The sequence below is a fragment of the Bos mutus genome, chromosome 10 (genome assembly GCF_027580195.1).
Source record: "Bos mutus isolate GX-2022 chromosome 10, NWIPB_WYAK_1.1, whole genome shotgun sequence".
NCBI classification, from domain to species: Eukaryota; Metazoa; Chordata; class Mammalia; order Artiodactyla; family Bovidae; genus Bos; species Bos mutus.
This window is the reverse complement of record NC_091626.1, coordinates 24,141,726-24,165,528: the sequence shown is the minus strand read 5'-3', so window position 1 is coordinate 24,165,528 and position 23,803 is coordinate 24,141,726. Positions and strand designations below refer to the sequence as shown.

Genomic DNA, 23,803 nt, shown 5'->3' with positions numbered 1-23,803 from the left:
ATTCTCATTTCTGTCTTCCACAGAGGTAATAACCAGAGGGAATCCATTATCCTAAACTGGGTGTTTATCATTCCTGACCATATTTTTTACTTTAATTACGTATTTATATTCATAAAAGTTTATCATTTATGAGTTTAAATTCTGCGTTCCTCCAGTTTGCTTTTTTCGCCCAGCATATACGCAGCTCTAGTTTGTTCACTTTTCACTGCTATATACCATTGCATTACAGAGATAAGCGATAAATTGTCAGATTGTTTACTGATGGTCATATGGATCATTTTCACTTTTTGATATTGTTTTGCTATGTTATTACTGGTAATATGTCTTTATAAGCGAACATGGAAGTGCTTGCTTTGGCAGCACATACTAAGTGAACATGAAATAAATTCTGTCATGTATTCTCTTAGAAGTGGAATTTCTGTCATTGGGCATGCTTATCTTCACTTTGAAAGATAATGCCAATTTTCCCCCAAGGTAGAACGTTGGAAGGACATTTTATTTATTGTATTTCTATTACAGATGTATTTTTAATTTTATTATTACTTATTTATTTTTGGCTGCACCGAGTCTTGATTGTTTGGCCTGGGCTTTCTCTAGTTGTGGCGAGTAGGGAACTGCTCTTCGCTGTGGTGGGCGGGCTCCTGGTTGCAGTGGTTCCTTCTGTTGAGGAGCACAGGCTCTCGGCACGCGGGGTCAGTAGTTGCGACTTGTGGGCTCTAGTGCAGGCTCAACAACTGTGGCGCATGGACTTAGCTGCCCTATAGCATGTGGGCTCTTACTTCCCTTGTTAGAGATTGAACCTGTGTCCACCCACATCGGCAGGCAGATTCTTAACCACTGACCCACCAGGGAAGTCCTCAGAGGACATTTTAAAAACATGTTTATTGAGATATAATCCACACACCATAAAATTCACCCTTTTATAATGCACAGTTCAGTGGCCTTTAGTATATTCAGAGAGTTTTGCAAACATCACAACTGTCTTAATTCTGAACATTTTTATCACCCCATATAGAAATATATATATATATATATAGAAAAACACGCTGTACCCATTAACATTGCTTCCCATTTTCTCCTCCCCTCAGCATCTGTTAAACCTGTCTCTGTGGATTTGCTTGTTCTGTGCATTTTATGTAAATGGATGTTTAGAATATGCGGCTTTTTTGTTTTGTCTTTCACTTAGCCTGATGTTTGTAAGATTCACCTATGGTGTAGCTTATTAGTGAAACTTTGTTCCTTTTTATGGCCAACTAATACTCCATTTAATGGATACACTACATTTTGTTATCCATTTATCAGTTGATGGACAACCAGTTGTTTCCACTGTGCTGCTGTGAATAATGATGCTGTGAATATTCATGTACAAGTTTTTATGTGGATATATGTGTATGTTTTCAATTTGAAACATCCCTTTTGAAAACTGTTGTTGATGTATATGTGCAGCAGAGTGTTTTTTAAGATATCTTTGAATTCTTGAATTTATCTCTTCTGTTTCTCTTTTTACTTGTAAGACTTTACATGGATGTCTGAGGAGCTTTGATTGTCCATATTTAAGAGTTAAGGATTAAAAGACTTGTGTACATAAGCTTACTTTGTAAAATGTTGGGCATCGCTGTAGGGTAATCTGACTGGCAGCCAGAGGTTTTAAATTCCGTGGAATGTTCTTTGAGGTGGGTTGATTTCTCTAGAAAACTTACAGTTTTATGCCTAGTTAAGTTTATGATTGACTGCCTGTATGAGGTTGCAGGTACAGGATTGACTTGAAGCATTTTTTGTTCACTTTCTTCAGATTTTTGCTATTCAGGCTCTCTTCTCTAGTGGTGGGGAAAAGGTAATTGCTTGAAGCCTCTGAGACTTTGATTATTTCATATTTGTATTGTCAGGCAGTAACTTATTTTTATTCAGCTTCACACTTCAGCCCAATACTCCACAGTACCTTTCGCCCGCGGTTTGGATCCACTAGGTTTTATATTGATAGAATCAGTTAGCCTAATTTTTTCTTTCTTATCAGTATCTGCTTCTGTACACACTTGGAGTCATAGCTTTCTTTGCTTTCCTGAATGAGCTATTATCCATCCATTTGCCTTTTGTCTTTGCAAAATTTTGTTGAATTCTGGTGTTATTCTCTCACAGTATGTTTGACCTTATGGTATTTTGTTTTTTATATGTATTTTGGCTGCACCGTGAGGTGTGTGGAATCTTACTTAGTTCCTTGACCAGGAATTGAACCCATACCTGCTATAGTGGAAACTTAAAGTCTTAATTTCTAGATTAGACTACCAGGGAAGTCCCAATTCTTTGACTATCATTTTAGTAGTTTCTCTGAATGAAGATGTGAAAAATCCATGCATTTCTCAGCTTTGACAGACAATCTTTAGTTATTACTTTCCATAAAACTTTATTTAAGCCTTCTAATTTTTCTTTAATAATTAGAAATAAACTTTGTGAGTAAACAAAATGTAATAAATATCCCACCCTTCAGACAACCTGCCCCATTAACATTTTAGAGTATTTCTGATCATTTTATGAAAATTTTTTTCTTTACATAGTTAAAAATCTTACTGTTGGGACTTCCAGTGGTTAAGACTGAATGGTCCAGTGGTTAAGACTCCATGTTTCTAATACAGGGGATGCAGGTTCGATCCCGGTCGAGGAACTGAAGAGCCCATTCGCCTTGGGTGTGGCCAAAAAGAAAAAGCTTACTGTGTATCTGCAATTTCATGTCTCATGATATATTTGCATCCCATATCAAGCATTTCCCTATGTCTTTAAAAATCCTTTATAATATATACATGTGTTTTAAAACAGTCTTTATGGACTTACAGTATTTACTTGAATGTATTATAGTTTTAACTATTACAATATTTGGGTATTTTTGGTTTATTTACATGTATTTGTAAGATACATAAAACTAAAATGTCTAATTTATTGAAAGATAGTTTTCTGGAAATAAGAGTCAGTAAGAATTTATATTTTCCTTTAAAATGACTTGTGTATTTTATTCATATAATAAGTTTGTGGGAATTGCAAAATTTAGTTGCTGAGAAGAATTTTTTGGCTTCTGTTTTTTCCTAAGCAGGAATACAATTATGTTCTTATTTGCATTATAACTTTAAGTGGTAAGGATGTTTTTTGTTTTCTTTTAAAGAAATGTGGCTTGGTTTTGAGCTGGAAGAGAGTGCAAGGTGCATCTGGAAAACTTCAAGGTAGGTACCTTATTTATTGAGATCATCTTAATCTGTGAGTATAAGTTACGTTTGCATTTGCTCTTGTTGTCGTTAACCATGGAAGAGTTCTGTAACTAGCACTCTGTCCTCACTCCTACTGGAATGAGGACCAAAGGCAATTGGGAAGAAGTTGGCTGAGAGGTGAGATTAGAAAGTGAAAAAGGCTAGCAGGAGGTAGGAGAGGGAGGAAAAATTAGACTAACTGATTTCTTATTACTTTAAAAAGTTTTTTTGTTTCAGAGCAGGAGTGTATGATCAAGATGGAACAATAAAAAAAAAAAGAAACAGGACTTAGGAAGGAAGTGTAGAAGAGATGATAAGATGACCTGTTAGTCTTAAAAGCAAACTATTCTTTTCATACTAGTTGGCAGAAACACCTGTTTGATACACATTCTTTAAACACTATTATTATGGAAAAATTCATAAATATATAAATTGGCAGAATAGTGTGAACTCTCATGTACTTGTTGTCTAGCGTTATAACATTTATTAGGTCATGCCATTTGAGCTTAACCTGTACCCTGTCCATTTTCTTTTTGTATTATTTTTGTACAGTCCTGAGCACCAGATCATTTTGTGTATAAATATTTTTATGTCTCTAAAAGATAAGTTTTTTTAAATTAATTAATTTTAATTGGAGGCTAATTACAGTATTGTAGTGGTTTTTTGCCATACATTGACATGATTCAGCCATGGGTGTACATGTGTTCCTCATCCTGAATCCCCCTCCCACATAAGATAAGTTCTTTTTAAAAAACATAACCTAAAATGCAATTATAAGACCAGAGGAAAAAACATTTCTTCTAATTATTCTCAGTATTCAGATATCCGACATTCAGTCAATATCCAGTCCATGATCAGATGTCCAGCTGACTCAAATGTCAGTTTCTTGAATAGTCCTTTTGACTCAGGATTCATGTAAAATCCCTGCATTGCGATTGGTTGACATATTTTTGAGACTCTTAATATTTTTAGTTCTTCTGTTTTTCTTCTTTCTCTTGAGATTTGTTGGAGAAACTAGGTCATTTGCCCAGTAGTGTTTTCTCAGTTTGGATTTGCTGATTGCAGCTCTAGTAGAGTTATGTGCCTTGCATCTCTGTCCACTGCATTGTAATGTAAACTGTTTGGTAGTTGTAGCTTGAGACTTGATCAAATTTGAGTTTGTCTGTGTTATTTTTGTTGATACTTTTATATGTAAGAATTCTGATTAGGAGTTTCTTCAGTTAGGAGTCATATTCGGTTATAATTTTTTTTTTTAATGGTAGCAGCTATTGTCAGTGACTAGTTGATTCATTCACTGGGGGATTGCCAAATGTAACAGTCTGTTTGGAAGAATTCTGTTATTCCTTCATTGAAGAACAAATCATCAAGAATACATCCATAAGGATAAACTTCCTTTTCCATGTACTATTTGTACATGTACTATTTCCATGTACTACTTAGAGATATAATTTCTGTAAGAAAAATGGGATAAATGCTTTGGTTCTTTTAATTTTTCAAAAGAATGATCTTATGTTCTTAGCATCCTCTAGCAGTGACTTTTTTAAGACCTATTTTGAACTTCTAGATTGATGCATATTTAATTTGTTGTTATTATATTTAATATAGATTAATTGTCATTGTCCCTAGTGAAGTTTAAGTTGTCTCAGGTTGCCTCTGGAAATTGGATCTTCAGTGATTTTTGACCCAACAGCCATTTCTCAAGAAGCTCTGGTTTTTTTCAGTGGGAAGTTGTTTTCAAAAAGACCATCTGGAAATTGGTGCACTCACTGTAACCATTGTTTGGTCTTTACTTTGCCAATGAACAGTGATTCAAATTCAAACCTAGAAGATTTTTATCTAATCTTTTTTGTCGTACGTGTTTCTTTTCTTCCACATTTAGAATCCTGAGCTTCAACACTGGGGCTGATAGACTATTCAATAATTATTTTTTGTTATTGTTATCCTCTCACATTTCACATACAGTAATTTCAGACCAATACTGTCATCAATAATATGCTTGTTGACAGGTCTTTTTGTCTTTAGGATATATCCCACTTAAGTGTATGGTCAAATTTTCTGTTTTAAAATCACTCAACGAGTAGTTGTATCACTAAGTGTAAACATATTTGGATTTATTCGTTAAATTTTATTTTCAGTGTTTGCTCTTTTCAATTTAATTTTGTTTTAGTATCTGTTTATTAAAAATCATGAAAATAATGAGACTAGCTATTAAAATGAAACAGAGACAGAAAAATTAGACTAGTAAATAGAATAAAAGATCAGTACTTTTGTAGTTTAACATCTCTGAACTGAAAAGTGCTGTATTTAGGTTCAAGCAGCCTTCTTGCCTCTCTGTAGCTATGAAGAAATTGAGGGAGGAATGAATCCATGAAGTAATTAAAAGAATTAATCATGAAATTTGCTATTTTGCTGAGTATTTTTTCAGCAGTTCTAATAAGTAGCATTTTGCCTGATGAGAATTTTTCTTCCTTTCCCATTTTTGTTTTCTTTTTTTTTCTTTTGGTTGTTTGAGAGCGCTAAAAGAGAAATCCATGTTAAAGGTAATTGAAGGAAAATAAGGAGTGATGAAATAATCTTTGCGTTATAATGCTTTGGTCTCTAATGATTTCAGTTTTCCATAAATATTTTTCATCTTTCATAATTGTTTTGATATCTTACTAAATTCTTTGTATCCTTTGCTAGCCTTTGGATTCTGTGAGTATAAGGAACCGGAATCTACGCTCCGTGCACTCAGGTTATTGCATGACCTACAGATTGGAGAGAAGAAGCTACTTGTTAAAGTTGACGCAAAGACAAAGGCACAGCTAGATGAATGGAAAGCAAAGAAGAAAGCTTCTAATGGGGTATGTTTTCTATATTGTCTTCTCTAGGCCAACTGTGCTTTTTCAGTGTAAATGCTTCTCATTATGAATGAATCTAATACAGGGCTTCACAAGATCATCAAGAGTGTGTTTTATATATAGTTATTTTAAGTCTTTTATCTACCCATAGTGGGTGGGTGACTGTTGGTTTGCTTGTTCCAGGTTGGGATGAAGGTAGTAAGGGAGGCTGGACAAGGTTAACTTGCCAGAGAAAACACTGGTACAGACTATTCCAAACAGAGCTAATTCATTAAGACAGCTTTGTAAGTAAGTACAAAATATATTTCAACCTACAAAACTTTTATTAGTTGCCCTTTTTTAGAAGTACACAGGTTTTAAAATGAATTAAAATAAGTCTTATTACTTGTATCAGGTGGTGGCTCTATTAAATGAAGCTAATGTAAAGGAAATTTTTGTATGTTGTGTTGTAATGTATACATTACTACTCCCTCTCAACAAAGCGAAAAATAGCTAAAGCCTTAGTGTATGTTTCCTTGTCTTCCCTTCCTAGTTCCTTTTGACATATCAAGCTGAATGAATTCAGAGTAGATTCATTATTACCTTTCTATTTTATAAAAACAAAACAGCCTTTTTGGTCTGTTGAGGCTTTTAACTGTTATTCAAAATAGAAGTAGCTTTCTTAATTCCGTCACTCCCTCTTTTACAAAAACATTGTAAAAGTGTTCATAAAAGCAGAACAACCTCTAAGTAAAAGAAAGTGAAAGTGAAGTCGCTCAGTCATGTCCGACTCTTTGCAACCCCATGGACTGCAGCCTGTCAGCCTCCTCCATCCATGGGATTTTCCAGGTAAGAGTGCTGGAGTGAGTGGATTGCCATCTCCTTCTCCAGGGAATCTTCCCGACCCAGGAATCAAACCCGGGTCTCCCTCATTGCAGGCAGACGCTTTACTGTCTGAGCCACCAGGGAAGCTGAAGAATACGGTAAATACAACCCATAACTCTATCATCATTAGTAACCACCGTAGACATTTTTGTTGCATATTCTTCAAGGCATTTTTCTCTAAGGTATAAGACATTAAGTGTAATTATGTCAAGCCCTTGCTCATACATCCTTAATGGTTTTGAGTTTCTCAAAGTATAAAGCCTATATTCTTATCATGGTGTCCTATCCTTGCTCCCATCTACCTTTCTGGCTTACTCCATCAATTCCCTTCCATGTGTCAGTCATATATTCCTACAGACTCTTTTGTGGTTTGATGTCCTTGTTGCCCATCTGAGCTCCCTGTTGAAATTCTATCCACATTTAGTTTAAATGTTGCTTGATTCATGTAACTATCATGAGTCCTACCCTTGATTCCTCTGAGGCAGAATTAAATTCTTTCTTTTTATATAAAGCAGGATTTTACTGTTATGTCAGCCTGCTTTGTAGTGTATTTTGTTTGTATCGCTCTCTCATACCTTCTTATCCCCTGTTTTCATTCTCATATTCTACATTCACTGATTATAAGGTAGGGCAATAAGTTCACAGACTATTTTTTCATCTTGTACCTCCACAGAACCTAGGTCAGAGTCTTTATTGCCCGTGATGAGAATGGGGTGAACATTTATTGTAACAGTTGCATTTATGTTGCTCACCTGATAATCTTTATTGTCTTTACCTAGCTGTATAAGGAATTAATACAATTTACAGTCCAGAGAAATTGTGTTTTTTTTTCATATCAGCACTAGTGTCTGTCATACCCCTAAAACCTTAAAAAAGCCAACGGTCTTAGATTTTCCTTGCTGTGATTCATATTTCAAATAAAGCATGGATACAATGCTTTCAAAGTTTTTTATGTAATTCCCCTGGACTCATTATTGTACTCTGCTTGGTCATTTGTGAGGTGGTTTAAATTGTGGCATTTGCAAATGGTGTGCTCTGATCATAAAGTAAATCATTTCACTGTATGTTTATATAAATGAGGAAATGAATAATTGTGTGACTTCATTTTGTAATCACTGTTAATAAGAGGAATCACAATTGAAATCTTTTATATTTTTCCTCAAGAATGGAGTTGAAGCTACCTCTAATGGAGCAGTTATTTCAGATAAAATGAAATTTAAAAAATTAGCAGACCTGACTTCTGGGTGCATTTGGCATGGTTTCCAGAGGTATTGAAGTCGTAAGACAAGCATGGCATAGTTTTGCAGAGTTGTGCATTTTACTCAACAATACTAGTAAAATGAAGACAAATAATTCTATCAGATAAAAATTTTTTTTCAACAAGTAAATACATTGTCAGGATTTTTTAGGGTAAATGTGAAAGTGTATTTGTTCTTTATTTTTTATTGTTGATTTGTTGGAGAAATTTAGAAAATAGTGATTTGAAGTAGATGATATGAGAAGGAGACATTGAGAAATGTGTGTGGTACCTCATCCATTTTCCTGATTCCCAGGCAGAAGAAAGAACACGATTAGTTGTGTAGTCCTCTGATTCAAAAAGAACCACGAATTTGTCTAGAAAGATGTTTTTCCTGACCCAGAATTTTAACAGGAATTATGTGCCATGATTAGTAGTGCTGTTAAAAGCTTTTATTTAGATTTTGCGGAATCTGTAGAACTTTTTTTACCTCTAGTACAAGTATTTCATTTGAGGTAGCAACACTGATCTTAGTCCCTGTCCTGTTTTACCTCTTGTTCAGTAGTAGTGGTTTAGGACTAGAGATTCTGCTTAATCATCAGAAATAGTGCTTGTTTACCACACATTCAAGATTGACTTCCAAGTATTGAAAGTGCAAATAACCTTTGGAAAGAGCTGCCTACTTTATGTTTTTTAATTTAGGACAGATCAGATACTGCACGTAGGAACACCTCACATTTTTGTTTGGAAACTAGTGTGAGTGTGGTGGAACATACATTTTTTCAAAAGAAAGAGCTCTACAGTATACTAACGCACATATATGGAATTTAGAAAGATGGTAACAATAACCCGGTGTACGAGACAGCAAAAGAGACACTGATGTATAGAACAGTCTTATGGACTCTGTGGGGAGGGAGAGGGTGGGAAGATTCGGGAGAATGGCAGTGAAACATGTAAAGTATCGTGTGGGAAGCGAGTTGCCAGTCCAGGTTCGATGCATGATGCTGGATGCTTGGGGCTGGTGCACTGGGACGGCCCGGAGGGATGGTGTGGGGAGGGAGGAGGGAGGGGGGTTCGGGATGGGGAACACATGTATACCTGTGGCAGATTCATTTTGATATTTGGCAAAACTAATACAATTATGTAAAGTTTAAAAATAAAATAAAATTGGAAGAAAAAAAAAAAAAAGAAAGAGCTCTACATTTGCTTAGTTCCCAAAGTTCTTGTTTTGGACTCTAGAGGTCAGTGCCAAAGAGAGGGCCAAGTGGAGTTTTTACCTAACTCTCCAACTAGTAGCTTTACTATAACAGCTTTTAATTTCTCTGAAAAGAGCCAAATAGTTGGGACATGTAAACATCTTAGATGTTCAGTCTATTTCTTTGATCCTTTTGTACATTACTGCACTGCTGAACCCTTCACTTTATGTTGCTCAGTATGCTTTCTGTTTCTGAAGTGGAAGAAAAAATGAAGTCAGGAAGTTGTCTGTGGTTCAGGACCCAGAAGTAGAGTTTAAGTTGAAACTGAAAATAACTTTTCCTCCCAAGACATATATTGTCATTTTTGTTTTTCTTACATTAATAATTGCTTAAGAGATGGGGCTCATAAGCTTTCCTTCTAAAAAATGTACATTTTCTCTATGGATCAAGGGGTGGTAGTCATTTGTAATGTAGTGTGAACTAGTTCATTCCAAATGCTTTATTATGTTTAGCTATATTAGTATTTAAGTCTTAGCTTAGGATGAGTGGTGGTAGAGAATTTAGGGGCTGTGAATATTTTTAGATGAATAAGGCTTTGGATTTGTAACTCCACCTCTGTCCTTATGTTTAAAAGAGCATGGCGATGTAGAGGGTTCATGGAAAGAAATTGAGAATGTAGGTAAAATGCTAAAGACAGACTGGACTTCCTCTCATGAGGTTTATTTTCATAATAAAGAATTTAGATCTCAACAGCTGAGGGTTGATAAAAATAATTGTATGTGTCTTCAGGACCTAAGGTTTCAGTGACAGGTTACTGGTGGTTTAATTCTTGTCATTTTAAAACTTGTGAAGAAGCAGAGTATTACTGAAGGGATTTTAATGAAAGCTGCATAAAGACCTTATTGTTATATATCATTGATTTAGAATAAGAGAGGACCATATCACCAAATTTTAGTTTATAATTTAGTTTACAATTTTCTTTATTATGAAAATAATTTGGTAAATAATATAAACAATTGAATTACTCTCCTTGGTTAAAGCATTGTATCTTTATCCAAGATGCCAAGTAGATAGCTGGCTATAAGAAAATTAGATGAAGAAGCAGGTTTGAGAAAGTAAGCAACTCAAGAGTGGTTAGTTACCACATTTAAGGACTTACATGAACATTATCTATCATAACCTATATCTGTGTCTGTTATCCTTCTTCCTTCTCTTAAATTGTTAAATACTTAGGGAAAGTTATTTCTTTCTTTAATTTTGAATTTTTAACCATCTAACATAGTGTCTTGCATATAGTAAACTCAAGAATTTGAGCAAATTAAGAAATAAATGCGTGCTGAAGAAGTATCCATTGGGGATAGCTTTCAGAATGCTGGTTGTTACGAAATCACGGCTCAGTTACGTGAAGGAGCCACCAGGCATGACACTCATCTTGAAGAGCGTTTAGAGCATTGTGACCAAGAGCCAGCATTTGTCCAGAAAAGCAGAATTCTTGTTTGTATCTGAAAATTTGCACAATGTATGTTTACTAAGTATGTATGTAGTTTTAAGTTACAAAAGTTTTTTGTATATGTAAATCTTTATGTTTATTTTCTTTATCATACTTTTTTGTTGCTTCTTTGTCATACTTTTCCTCCTTTCCAAGTTTTAAGAAGAGAAGAGGGTAATGAAATTGTCTGGAGTTTGAGGTCATTCTCTAAATTTTGTCATTTGAACTTGGATTAATTACTTAACTAGGAGCTTTAAAATAAAACAGAAATAAGAACAGTAGGATACTGGAAACCAGTCATTTTTTCCCCACATGGACACAGGTAACAATTTAGACTTCGTTTAAAAAAATAGTAAGTCTTGGGAAAGAATTCCCTGGTGGTCCAGTGGTTAAAACAGTGCCCTTTCACTGCTGAGGGGGCCTGGGTTTAGTGTCTGATTTAGAAAACTAAGATTCCCACGAGCCTTGTGACCCAGCCTCTTCCCCCCAGCCCCATAGTCTGTTACTTATTTGTGAGAAGTAGTACAACATGATTTTGTTTTTATTTTTCATTATGTTACGTTCACAAGTTGTGCGGAGAAAGATGCGCATATTTAGAATTGATTCCTTTTTAGTTACATGAGTATTTTAAATGGTATTCCCACATTGCAGAAAGCAGAGGGGGGAAAGAGAAGCCATCATTTCAGCTCCTGGTCTTCCTAGTGTTTACGTTTTTTGTTGTATATAGTTTTATTTGTTTAACCTACATATGTTTTTGGTTATTATTTTATATGTTTTTTTACTTTATTATATTTTTATATATTTTATTTTATAAATATATTTTATATATTTATTATATTGTATATTATAAATATATCATTATATTTACTTTTGTTTTGGCTGTACCCCAAAGCATATGGGTTCTTAGTTCGCTGACCAGGAATTGAACCCGCATCCTCTGCATTGAGAGCATTGAATCTTAACCACGGCCATGGGACTGCCAGGGAAGTCCCTGTTTTTGTTTATTTAAAATGGTCTCTGTCATAGGTACATAAAATTGTATTTTGCTTTTTCAACGTAATTAAGTTTTCAACACTAGAATGAGTTACTCAGTAAATATCATTAGTTTGTGCAAGTATTGGGCAAGAGGATCTGAAAAATTGTGAAAGCTTTTCAGATGTGTAGTGTGCTAACCGTGTGATTCAGTCTTTCTGTTGCTAGTTAGGGATCAGAATGTTAGATATCAAAGGACCAAAGAAAAGAAAATGATAGAGTACAGTATATCTAAGGAAAAAAATGTAAAACAAATAGTTTACTTTTGTGAAGTTGGGAGTAAAGCTAAGTCTGCGTTTAATAGGGCTACAGAGATGGTTTGGAGAAAACATGTTTGTTTGTTTTGTGTGCTAACTTGTTTTGAATGATTTTGATTTTCTTGTTTGATTCCCTGCCCCCCTTTCCCATATCCTGAATCTGCCTTGTTGTTGTTTTTTTTTTTCAGAATGCCAGGCCAGAAACTGTCACTAATGATGACGAAGAAGCCTTAGATGAAGAAACAAAGAGAAGAGATCAGATGATCAAAGGGGCCATTGAAGTTTTAATACGGGAATACTCCAGTGAGCTCAATGCCCCCTCACAAGAATCTGACTCTCACCCCAGGAAGAAGAAGAAGGAAAAGAAGGAGGACGTATGTGTTACTGATTTATGCCAGCAGAATCATTTCTACAATTTACATTTTGTGCTTTCATTACATTCCAACTTATGAGGGGAAAATAGAATGACTGGCATTTATAACAATATACTGTTAAGGCTAATTTGACCATGTTTTATCTTCCTTTTTTTTAAACCAAAAACATTTCTGTTTTTACATTTTTGAAATGCAGTGACATGGAAAGTTGTGTTTATTTGTGGATTCATTAAGTAAGGGGGGAAAAGGACAAACTTGAGGGATGGATAGAAATTAAAATTAAGGAGTAAAGTTTTTTTTCCCCCCTTTTGCCACAGAAGAGCTGGCCTTGTTTTGCCTTACTCCCTAATTATTTTTCTCTGCTCCAAGCGGGATACCAGATCTTCTTCACTGAGGATTTTGACCCATTTTCAAATTTCTTAGCCACTTTTCCTTATAAACCATGTTTCATTTCACTCCATCAACAGTAATGCTGTTGGCCTTATAAATGGAGTACTATGAAAGAGCAACACAAGATGAAAACTCCTCTCCAGTATTTTATTATCACCCACTTTTGTCAGTCTAAGCTAATGGAATGGTAGGGAGTGCAGGTTGAAAGAAAACGTTTGATTTTCTTAGTTACTTTCATTTGGATATACTTAACAGAAATTATGGGGAGAGTTCTGTAAACATATTGGAGGTATATTATATGAATGGATTGCATATGCCCTGGAAAAGTAGTACTGTAAACATTGTGAATTAATATCAAGGCATTTTCACAGTTCATACTGTTCTGGATTTCATTGCCTTATTAAGCCATCTTCAGCTTTCTTTCTGATACATCAGATACATTTTTATTATTTGGCTGCTTCTTGCTTCTGTGGCCATAAAAAGCTGTCTAATGAAGTGCCAGTCATTAGAAATGGTAATTGGTAAGAGTCTATCAGATATAGGGTAATAGAGACCTGTAGAGTTTGTTCTTCCTCTTTCCCCTTTAATGGCAAAGGAGAAAGTACCTAGACACCTTCATTTGAAATGGTTTGAGGTGAGAGAGTCAAAAATTCTGCTCTGTGGCAAGAATTATTAGGTAAACTTTGTTGTTTTGATTGTTCCCTCTCTCTTGGAAAGGATGAAAAAGGTCTCACACTGCTAGTGTGAGATCCTCTTTATTCCCCTGGTTGGGGGTCTTGGAAGGAGTAGAAGTGGTAGGTGATAGATTGAGTGAAATCTCTTTTGTTATCAAGTAATTTAAAATCAAGAAAGTGTTACAGAAATCTGACATTGCTTATAGTGTAAACATACAGAAAACTGTTATTCAGAGTCATATGAACTGTTTGTTTTAATCTTTGTGGATTTTTCCGCAGATCTTCCGCCGATTTCCCGTGGCCCCACTGATCCCTTATCCACTCATCACTAAGGTTCGTTTACATCTGTAAAGTAATTAGCCTCCAACTAAAATGAATAAATTAAAAAAAATGTTTACTGCTACTTGCCAGATGTGTGATTCTTGTGTTCTTTACTATTTAACTTAGATTTGTTACTATATAAAGTCTTTACTCCTATGTTTTGTAAAGCCTGTATAGAATATCTAGCCTTTAATTTCTATCAATACAGATTGATCTTTATGCATTCCTACCTGTCCCCCCTGTTTTTTAGGAGGATATAAATGCTATAGAAATGGAAGAAGACAAGAGAGACCTGATATCGCGAGAGATCAGCAAATTCAGAGACACACACAAGGTAGTATTCTTGTTTTTTCACTTGATACCAATCTAGACTTTTTACAGAATCCAAAGCAAACAGACAAAAAAAATCAACCTTACAGTAGAATATGATTTTAAATGCTTTTTTGTCTAGGTTTAATTTATACTTAGATAGAAACAAAGAAACAGAAGACCAGTGCCATATTAGAGTAGTCCTTGGCATATTGTATGTAGATTTCTCAGTTACTGACTACTCTGCAGTCATCTCACTTTAATATGAATAAAAGCTAGTTTTATTTTTAGATTTCAACATAAACATCAAGGTCAGATTTAAACAATTCAAGGGGGCAGCAGAATAACATACACTGTAGTGTATTTCTGGGGGCAGTTATTTAACTTAATCTTAGGAAAACCTTTTCTTTAGAGCTGAGATTAAAATTTAAGATTATATTTGTGTAGATTTAAGTTGAGAGGGGGAGATTTTAAAAAGTAGGTCAGTGGTTACCAGACTTACCAAATTTTAGATGCATGGAAGAACTGTAAATTCCCATAAAGCTAATCTATTCATTGACCCCCACCATTATGATAGAGATCATATGGTGACTAATGCAAGATGAAACTCTCAGCTTGGAAAGTAACAAGGAATAGGATGTAAGTATGAGCTTCTGTTTTTTATTATATTTATGGATGCCCCCTCAGAAAAATATGCAAAGGGGTAACTGGCTTGGAAATGGATATTTATGCATAGTAAATCCCACTCACGAATTTTGCCTATTGAAAGCTTCTCTCAATGACAGTGCATCTGTGAATGTTCGCTGGTATTGAAGGTGATGCTTACGGACAGTGAAATGCAAACACTGCATGAAATGTATTTTGATGCTGGAGATGATAAGATGTTACTGGTTCTTACTCCTGAGATTGAGTGACCTTTAACTCAGTGAGATGTTAAGTGTTCATTTTTTATTTTATTTAATCTTATTTTTTCTTATAGCTTTCAAAATCCCTTATTGACAGTTAATGTCATAGAATCAATGCTGCTGAACACATTATCCTGATGCTGAGCCTTAGCTCACAGACATAGGACTTTTTCAGGAATTAAGTATGTCTAAAAGCACAAATGTAGATTTCCCAATTTAGAGTTAAAAAGTTAGTCTGTGGGAAGTCATTTTAGAGGTATATTAGGTTCAGTACTCAAATTCAGGGTATGTGTAAAGCTTGAAAGCGGTATACAGTGTGTGTGTGTGTGTGTGTGGTTTGCCCCCCTTTTGTTGTTTATTGTTAAATCCTGTCATGTCACTGGTAAAGTATGAAGAAATAATGTTTTAAGAAATCGATTGCAAAGATATTTGCTTCAGAGTTTGAGAAGCTGTCAGGCCTTTGGCTGCCTTAGATGTATTTCACTGTGGGGAGAGAATGTTTTGAATTTCCAAAATGCGCTTTAAAAATAAAATCAAAGTGAAAAAGAAAAGCCGTTCTTTTTATTGGGTGGTATGGTTAAAAGGGATATTTGAAACTCCAGTAACAAAAATTGAGCTCAGTGAACCTTTGCATGTTTTGGTATGAGTTTATTAAATAACCACAGACTGTCAGGGTATCAGCGTGGCAGGGGGCGTCCATTTACAGCACGGACGAGTCTGAAGAGAGAATAAGGTAAGATTTATGTTTTTTTTTTTTCTGTCCTTTCCTCTTCATTACTTCACTACTTTCTTAAATCTTTTTAGATTCACTTCATTTTTTCTTTCTCCAGTCTTTGTGTTAAAAAAATATATATATGTGTGTGTGTGTATCTACTTACTGCATATATATTATATAATCTTTTAGAATTGTGTTTAGTATGGACCAGATTCACTTACTTTTTCATTTACTTAGAAGAAAACTTTTGAAATGAGTTCTGAAACAAATTATTATTTAATTAAATGGAACTATACATTTAAGAAATAAGTGGTATAGTGATTAAGCAAAAGTAGAACAATTGAGGGAAACTACCAAAAAGATTATTATTGGAAGAGCTAAAATAATCTGTAAGTATTATCTCAGAAATAAACAAATTTCATTTAAGTGTATGATACTGAGGTAAGTTTCATATAGTATAGCCTCATTTTATGATACATTTAAAAAATTTCATCAGATGACTGTTTCAGAAATTAGAATTTGCCCATTTAAATAGCTTACAGTTTCTGTCCTCTTTCTGCCATTTCTTTTTTCTTCTCTTTGTAATTTCAATGTATTCAGTATTGGCTTTGCCTCCATTCCATTTTGATATAGACTGGCACCACAGCTGAATATATTGATTTCTCATGCATTAGCTTTTCTTTCATAATCCTCTGTCAGTTCTCTGATCCATGAGCGAGAGAAAAAGAGTATAACAGGTAAGATTGCTTTTTTAAAGTTGTTTTAAATGCTTTACATGACTGAGAAAAGAAAAAAAATGCACATTTTATTGTTGTAATTTAAATTTCATTTCTATGACACTAAACATGAAAACAGGAAAAATGTGTTTTGTTTTTGTTTTGTTTTCCCTGTTTGGGTTTTTTTTTTCCCCCCTGAGTTTGTGTAGAAACTGTGTGGTACACTGGTAATCTTGTCAGGGTACAAACTTGGTCTGACTTTGTTATTTGGTTTATTTGTGAACCATGTACTTGCTCTTCCTCCCAGAAGCATAGCTTATAGGCAAGGTTAATCCAGTGTTGGCGATCCATGTCCTAGCACAGCATCTGTAAGTTAATATGCAATCATTCCTTCCAAGGATGGATTTATCACTGTTGATATATTTCATTGTCTTATAGGCATAATGGGTATAAATATATTGCTTTAAAGTTAAGCCAGAAATTAATCTTATTAAATTAAAATACTATGATTATGTACCTTTCTGCTTGAAGTGAGTGATTTTCAGACTTTTTGTATTTGGTGGGCTGTCCATCTTGTAATGGTGGGAGTAAATGTTTCCATACATGATAGGGCAGATAATGGCTGAATTCACCTTGTCTTTTGGAGGGTGGGCAAATCAGAGGCCATAAGACTAGTTGCATTCCAATGACCTTACTGTCTTCCTCCACCTTCTCCTTTGAAACACTCAACTAATAATCCTTAGGTAATTGGAAGTCTGGGGTTATAGTTAGCAATAGTTACCCCACTGATTTAAAGAAATTCATAATGGGAAGAATTACATGTTAGCCAAGTGACTGTATTTCTAGAAATTATTACAAACCATCACATTCCTCAGGGTCATTTTAGTTATTACATAGTCATTGAGTGGTCAGCCACACTTGACACAATCTCCCAGCATCCAAGATTGGAGATTCCTGGTCTATGTAGAGTATATGGTTTTGCACGAAATCTGTCTAGGCTTGTGATTGCTTCAGTTTAATTTGTCAAATAAAACCTCTAGTATTTAATGTTGAAGTACCAGTGGTTTGGTTTTCTTGTTGTTGTTCCCAGTATTGGGCATTGCGCCGGGAAAAGTCTGAATATTGGAGCTATAGAGTTAACTCTAAAAGTACTTTTATTGGTTTCTAGAAACTGGAAGAAGAGAAAGGCAAAAAGGAAAAAGAAAGACAGGAAATTGAGAAAGAACGGAGAGAAAGAGAGAGGGAGCGTGAAAGGGAACGAGAAAGGCGAGAACGGGAACGAGAAAGGGAAAGAGAACGTGAACGAGAAAAGGAGAAGGAACGGGAGCGGGAACGAGAACGGGATAGGGATCGTGACCGGACGAAAGAGAGAGATCGAGACCGGGATCGAGAGCGAGATCGGGACCGCGATCGAGAACGGAGCTCAGATCGGAACAAGGATCGGAGTCGATCAAGGTAAGGCTGCATGAAGTTACTGTTTGCCTGATAACTTTAGTAGAATTACAACTTAGTACTCTGGGGCCATTTACATTGATGTGATGAGAGAATTTCCTGAGCCACAGAGCATGCCTGGCTTGCTGTCTCACACACGTGTGAAATATTGGTTAAACAAACAGTTTTAGACTTTGGGTTAGTTTCTGTGTGAAGCCAGTTTTTACTCAGCTCTAGAATACACCAGTTGATCTCCCAATGTTTCGGATAGGCATGATTCCCTTGGTCAGTGGGCGTTGTTCTTGGTCACTAACTGAGGTCTCCTGTGTGGAAAATCAGCTCTAGTTGCACTGCTTTTAGTTCCTGGTGTTTATTTGGTCCCTTAAACCACTGGTTGGTCACACCTTACCTCCCAGACAAGTTAGTTTTTTCTTGATGGTTCCTAGTGATTTCACTTTTGTTTTATTTAACATTTTCTCATCATTATATAGATTTCCTATGGGGTATCATCTCCAATTCTTCAGGAATGAGGGAGAGCAAAAATGAACAAAGAGAAGGGAGTGAGTAGAAGGAAGCAGCAGAAAAAGGAAAGAGAGGAAAGTTCACTTTTTTCCCAAGCTAGTTTTCATATATACATTACTTTGTTGAGATACTCCACTTAATTGTAGCTGGAAACAAGGTCCACCAGTTACTGAAATCCAGTGCTTTTTAGTCTATAGTGGGCATTAAATTCCTTCCTCCCCTGGAATAACCATCATTCTCTTGAATAACCACTGTTAAGATTTGACATGTATCAAATCATGATTTTATACTTTTACTAAGGTATATTGTTTCATATATACATGTATTTATATGTGATGAGAATCCATGGCATCACAAATCTGCAGTTTGGTTTTATCCCTCTGAATTAAATGCATGAGAACTTCTTACTGCTGAAAGATGTACAGTTAACCCTTGAACAATGCTGGGGTTAGGAGTGTCAACTCTGCAGTCAGAAATCTGAGTATGACTTATAGATGGCCATCTGTATACAGGGTTTTTGTGTCTGTGGTTCTATGTCCGTGGATTTGACGCACCTCAGATTGTGTAGTACTGTAGTACCTATGGCTGAGAAAACACCATTTATAAATACGTGTGTGCATGCTCAGTTGCTCAGTCATGTGTGATTCTTTGTGACTCCGTGGACTGTAGCCCACCAGGCTCTTTTGTTCTTGGGATTATCCCAGCAAAAATACTTGCTGACGCAAAGATAGAACCCGAGTCTTCTGTGACTCTGGTGTTGGTAGGTGGATTCTTAGACACTGAGCCACCTGGGAAGCCCGCATATACAAGTGGACCTGTACAACTCAAACCGGTGTTATTCAAGAGTCAGCTGTAGTTCTGGTTTATGCATGCAGCATGCTGGAATGCTCTTGGCTTCACACCGTTGCCATTGTCTGTATTGGCTTGATCACTACTGAAGTTGACTATCTTGTATCATGTTCATCGGCCCTTAGTATTTTTCTTATTCAGGATTTTTTTGTTTGTTTTCTGAGATGCTGATAAGCATTAACATCGAGTTTAGAATGCAGTTCAGAATTTGGGGCTAGGATTATATTCTGTGTCTGGCTTGTGTGAGGAGTCTACAATTCTGCAGAAACCAAATGCTAAATTCTGGCTTGTGAGTTTGTCTATTATTTCATATTATATATTGTCCTCCTTTCTCCTGGTTTCTAAAAGAAAACACAAAGGAAACTGACAGATTTTTACAATCTTTTATGTAGAGAAAAGAGCAGAGATCGTGAAAGGGAACGGGAGAGGGAAAGAGAAAGAGAGAGAGAACGGGAACGAGAGCGGGAACGTGAACGAGAGAGAGAGCGAGAAAGGGAACGGGAGCGCGAGCGAGAGAAAGACAAGAAGCGAGATCGAGAAGAAGATGAAGAAGATGCATATGAACGAAGAAAACTTGAAAGAAAGCTCCGAGAGAAAGAGGCTGCCTATCAAGAGGTAAATTGAGGGAATGCTTTTATTTATAAAAGTTGGTACTTAGTAGGTTAGTCAAAAATTTCAGAACCTTTTGTATACATTTTTAAAACTTTTGACAATTTCTTTTTTTAGCGCCTTAAGAATTGGGAAATTAGAGAACGAAAGAAAACCCGAGAGTATGAAAAAGAGGCTGAAAGAGAAGAAGAAAGAAGAAGAGAAATGGTAATTTTCTTGTTTTAAAATAAGTGGTTTTTCAGATAAAAATCAGATCAAATCATTTAAGTAGAAGTGACTTTATAATTAAAAAGTATCATCTCACAAAAAACCTGATCTCCAATATAAATAATATTTGAAGTAAAGTTGATACAGTTTCAGTATACCAAAATGTTTCTGCTTCCTATTTTTCTTTTTTAAAATATTTATTTTTAATTGATTGATTGCTTTATAATATTGGTTTGATTTCTGTCATGCATCAGCATGAATTAACCATTGGTGTACATATTTCCCCTTCCTCTTGAGTCTTCCTCTCGCCTCCTTTTCTATTTTTCATATTTTGGCTTCCTATAAACTATTAGTTGGCATATTGTCAAAATAAACCTGTTATAGAATGTAAAAAATGAGGATTTATAGAACTTTCTTTGATTAAGAATCTGCAGCATTTTTTAATTTGAAGAGGGTTTTAGAGGCTTTGATACTCTGTATCGGCGTAGTATATTTGGGTGAAGGAAACAGTCTTATGAGATCTGTTTTTAGAAATCAAAATTACTGACTTCAGTATATAGCATTTATGAGTTACTGTTTTTCCTTATGTTACTATATTATCCTTCCTTTTAACTACATTATAATAATAATCTTATTTTTTGCATTTACACTATTTGATAAACTAATAATGAAGCAATTGGCATAGGTTAATGAAGTAAAATGATGAAAAGATAATATATTTTATCATAGTATTTGCTTCTATAGTATGTTCCATATGTTCTGTCTTTGCCAGAGATTCATGAAAGTTTCTTTATCTCCAGTTTGGAGTCTATTCTCCCAAAAACATCATTAAAGTTAGGAACCTTCTTCAAATAGCTTTTGAACATGAGATATAGATGGAATTTTTGTAAGTAACCAAAAGGGTGCATATAGCAATTAGGTAGTATGGGTTTTCTGGATGGCAGATCTTTTTAAAGTCCTAGAGTTTATTTAAAGTAATTTTGACTGCCCTGGATTGTAGCTCCCATTCTATAATTTGTTCTTAACTCTTAGGTTAGAAATAGAGAATAATATAGTAAAAGACAAAATACTTTAAGAAGTGATTCCATTTCCTATAAGCAACTCTAAAACCTGTCTTTCTAGAGAAAGGTTTCCTATTAGTAATTTTTCGTTGGGAAGCTTAAAAAAAACTCCAGTTAGAAAATAGTTACTTGTCAATTGAAAAATGTTCAAGGAACAGAAGTATGTAGTATAAAAAGTGAAAGTTTGTATTCCTCATGAGAGGTGACTTAAGTTAATATTTTAGTACATACCTATGGATCTTCCTGTGTTTTATTTAGATATTTGTAAATATGGTCATCACTACCTGGCAATCTACTTGGATTCATTTGGCAGATTTTGTGTTAGGTCCTGGGTGTATAGGAATAACTAATCTTTGTACTCTTTAAACAATTGGATAGTATTGTCAGAGAGGTGAAGTAGTTACTGTACTGTGTGCGTGACTGTTTTGAGGTATGATAAAAGTGTGTTCACAATATTTTGGGAGTGGAGTACAGAGAGTGGTTAATTTTGTCTGTGGGAAGGAGTTGGTCATGAATAGATGGTTAGATTGGGGAAGTTTTGTGTGTGTGTGTGTGTGTTGAGGGGGTAGTCTTTACAGCGATGTATCAATAACATTTGAACTGGATGAAATTATTAATGTTTTATTGTAGACAGGAATCTACATCTGCTTTTCATATAGATATAATAGTTTTGGGGCTTCCCAGGTGGCACTAGTGGTAAAGAACCCACCTGCCAATGCAGGAGATGTAAGAGACGAGGGTTCCATCCTGGGTGGGGAAGATTCCCTGGAGGAAGGCTTGGCAACCCACTTGCCTGGAGAATCCCCATAGACAGAGGAGTTGGCAGGCTACAGTCCATAGGGTCGCAAAGAGTCAGACATGACTGAAGCGACTTAGCATGCACACATAAAAGTTGTTAATATAGTAGAGATGTAGATTATAAATACTAATTTTGAAATACTTTATAAATAATGATTAGATAATATTTCTGTGAAATATAATAGTAGTTGTGTTTAAAATTCCAAAAATAAGAGCAAGGAGTTTCTGTACTTTCATGTTTTGTGTACTCAGTCTGGCATTGCCTTTAGATTGATATATAAACATGATTTAAAATTTTAATCCTTCATTTCATAAAAACTACTGCTTGTACCATCATCTACCTGTAAATGAAAGTGTGAAATATTTTTGTCCAGTTAACAGATTCAGTAAGATAACTTGTAGTTTTGTTTCTTGGTGTGCTCAGGTTTCATTAGAAAAAAATTACTATGAAGATTTTAATATATAGAGAAAATTTATTGTAGCATACTCTGTGGTTTCCATTTCATAGATAAGTTCTAAATCTGATTTGCTTTTTTAAAAAAATTTTACTTATTTTTAATTATTTTTGGCTGTGCTGGGTCTTTATTGTTGCGCATGGACTTAGTTGCTCCATGGTATGTGGGATCTTCCTGGACCAGGAATTAAACCTGTGTCCATGTATTGCAAGGCAGGTTCTTAATCACTGGACCATGAGGGAAGCCCTGATTTGCTTTCAAGAATAAAATATTTTAAAAATCTAATGTTATTTACATTTAATATATGAAGTTTATGAGAATTAAAAAAAGTTCAAGTGGTATGGATAAGAAAAATTTGTTCCCAGGAAAGGGGGAAATGTAATTTAAACTGCTTTTATGTTAATTTTCCACACTTTGTCCTTCATTTCTTCAAAGGCAAAAGAAGCTAAACGACTGAAAGAATTCTTAGAAGACTATGATGATGATAGAGATGATCCCAAATATTACAGGTGAAGAAACCTTGCTTTATGAACTCACACTATCAGTTTATTATTAGCTGTATTTTTTGCACCAGAGAGTACAAGTTCACTCAGTGGAGTGAGAAAGAATAATCTTTGAATTCGTCTTGTAATTACCCCCGTAGTCGATAATGCTGTTTTCCAGGGGTTGGGGCCTGTTGCAAAAGAATTGACAATTCTATGGATCTTCTTTGGAAGGAAGTTCATAGTAGTATTATAACAGATGAACTTTTCTTCATGCATTTTAAAGAACTTCAGTTTTTATAGCAAATTTTAACATTCCTTCGTGATTATCTAAGGTGGTCTAGAAATTTTTTGTCTTCAAGGATTTCTAGAGTGCTACGTAGTAATCTGAGTCCCCCCTCTTCCCCACTCAGTTACTTTACTATTATGATGTGAGATTTGTGAAGCCTGTCTTTTCTCTTCTCTTCCCATGGCTTTTCTCGACTTCTCTCATTCTTCTAACACTTAGGCACATGGTGAAATTGTTTGCTTTGTTCTGTTCCCTCCACTCCAAACTACTGTTTGCCTAAGGTTATGGGCATTGTTTTGATTTTTTTCTTCTCATTTTCCTGAAAGAATCTAGGTATGTAGTGAATGCATTTAATATGTATAATTTAATACACTGTAGCCAAAATCATCAAAACATTGGAGTAACACCTTATATTGAAAGAATGCCAAGGGTTTGACTTTGTAGAAAATGCAAAATAAAATTACTGAATCATAAAATAGTACGTTATTTCTGAGATGTAATAAAGTGCTAGATAGAACCTCTGCTTTCTCTCAGTTATGCCCTGCTTC

General features: G+C 35.1%; 1 protein-coding gene across 1 annotated transcript in view; it reads left to right on the top strand.

Moving 5' to 3' along the window:
• Positions 1 to 23,803, top strand: part of RBM25 (RNA binding motif protein 25) — a 47,857-nt gene that overhangs the window by 13,707 nt on the left and 10,347 nt on the right. The window contains exons 5-13 of the mRNA XM_070377589.1: positions 3,152 to 3,209; positions 5,916 to 6,076; positions 12,337 to 12,522; positions 13,866 to 13,919; positions 14,158 to 14,241; positions 17,721 to 18,007; positions 19,747 to 19,969; positions 20,081 to 20,170; positions 22,920 to 22,993. Of these exons, the coding sequence (XP_070233690.1) occupies positions 3,152 to 3,209; positions 5,916 to 6,076; positions 12,337 to 12,522; positions 13,866 to 13,919; positions 14,158 to 14,241; positions 17,721 to 18,007; positions 19,747 to 19,969; positions 20,081 to 20,170; positions 22,920 to 22,993 (1,217 nt within the window). The remainder of the gene's footprint in view (positions 1 to 3,151; positions 3,210 to 5,915; positions 6,077 to 12,336; positions 12,523 to 13,865; positions 13,920 to 14,157; positions 14,242 to 17,720; positions 18,008 to 19,746; positions 19,970 to 20,080; positions 20,171 to 22,919; positions 22,994 to 23,803) is intronic.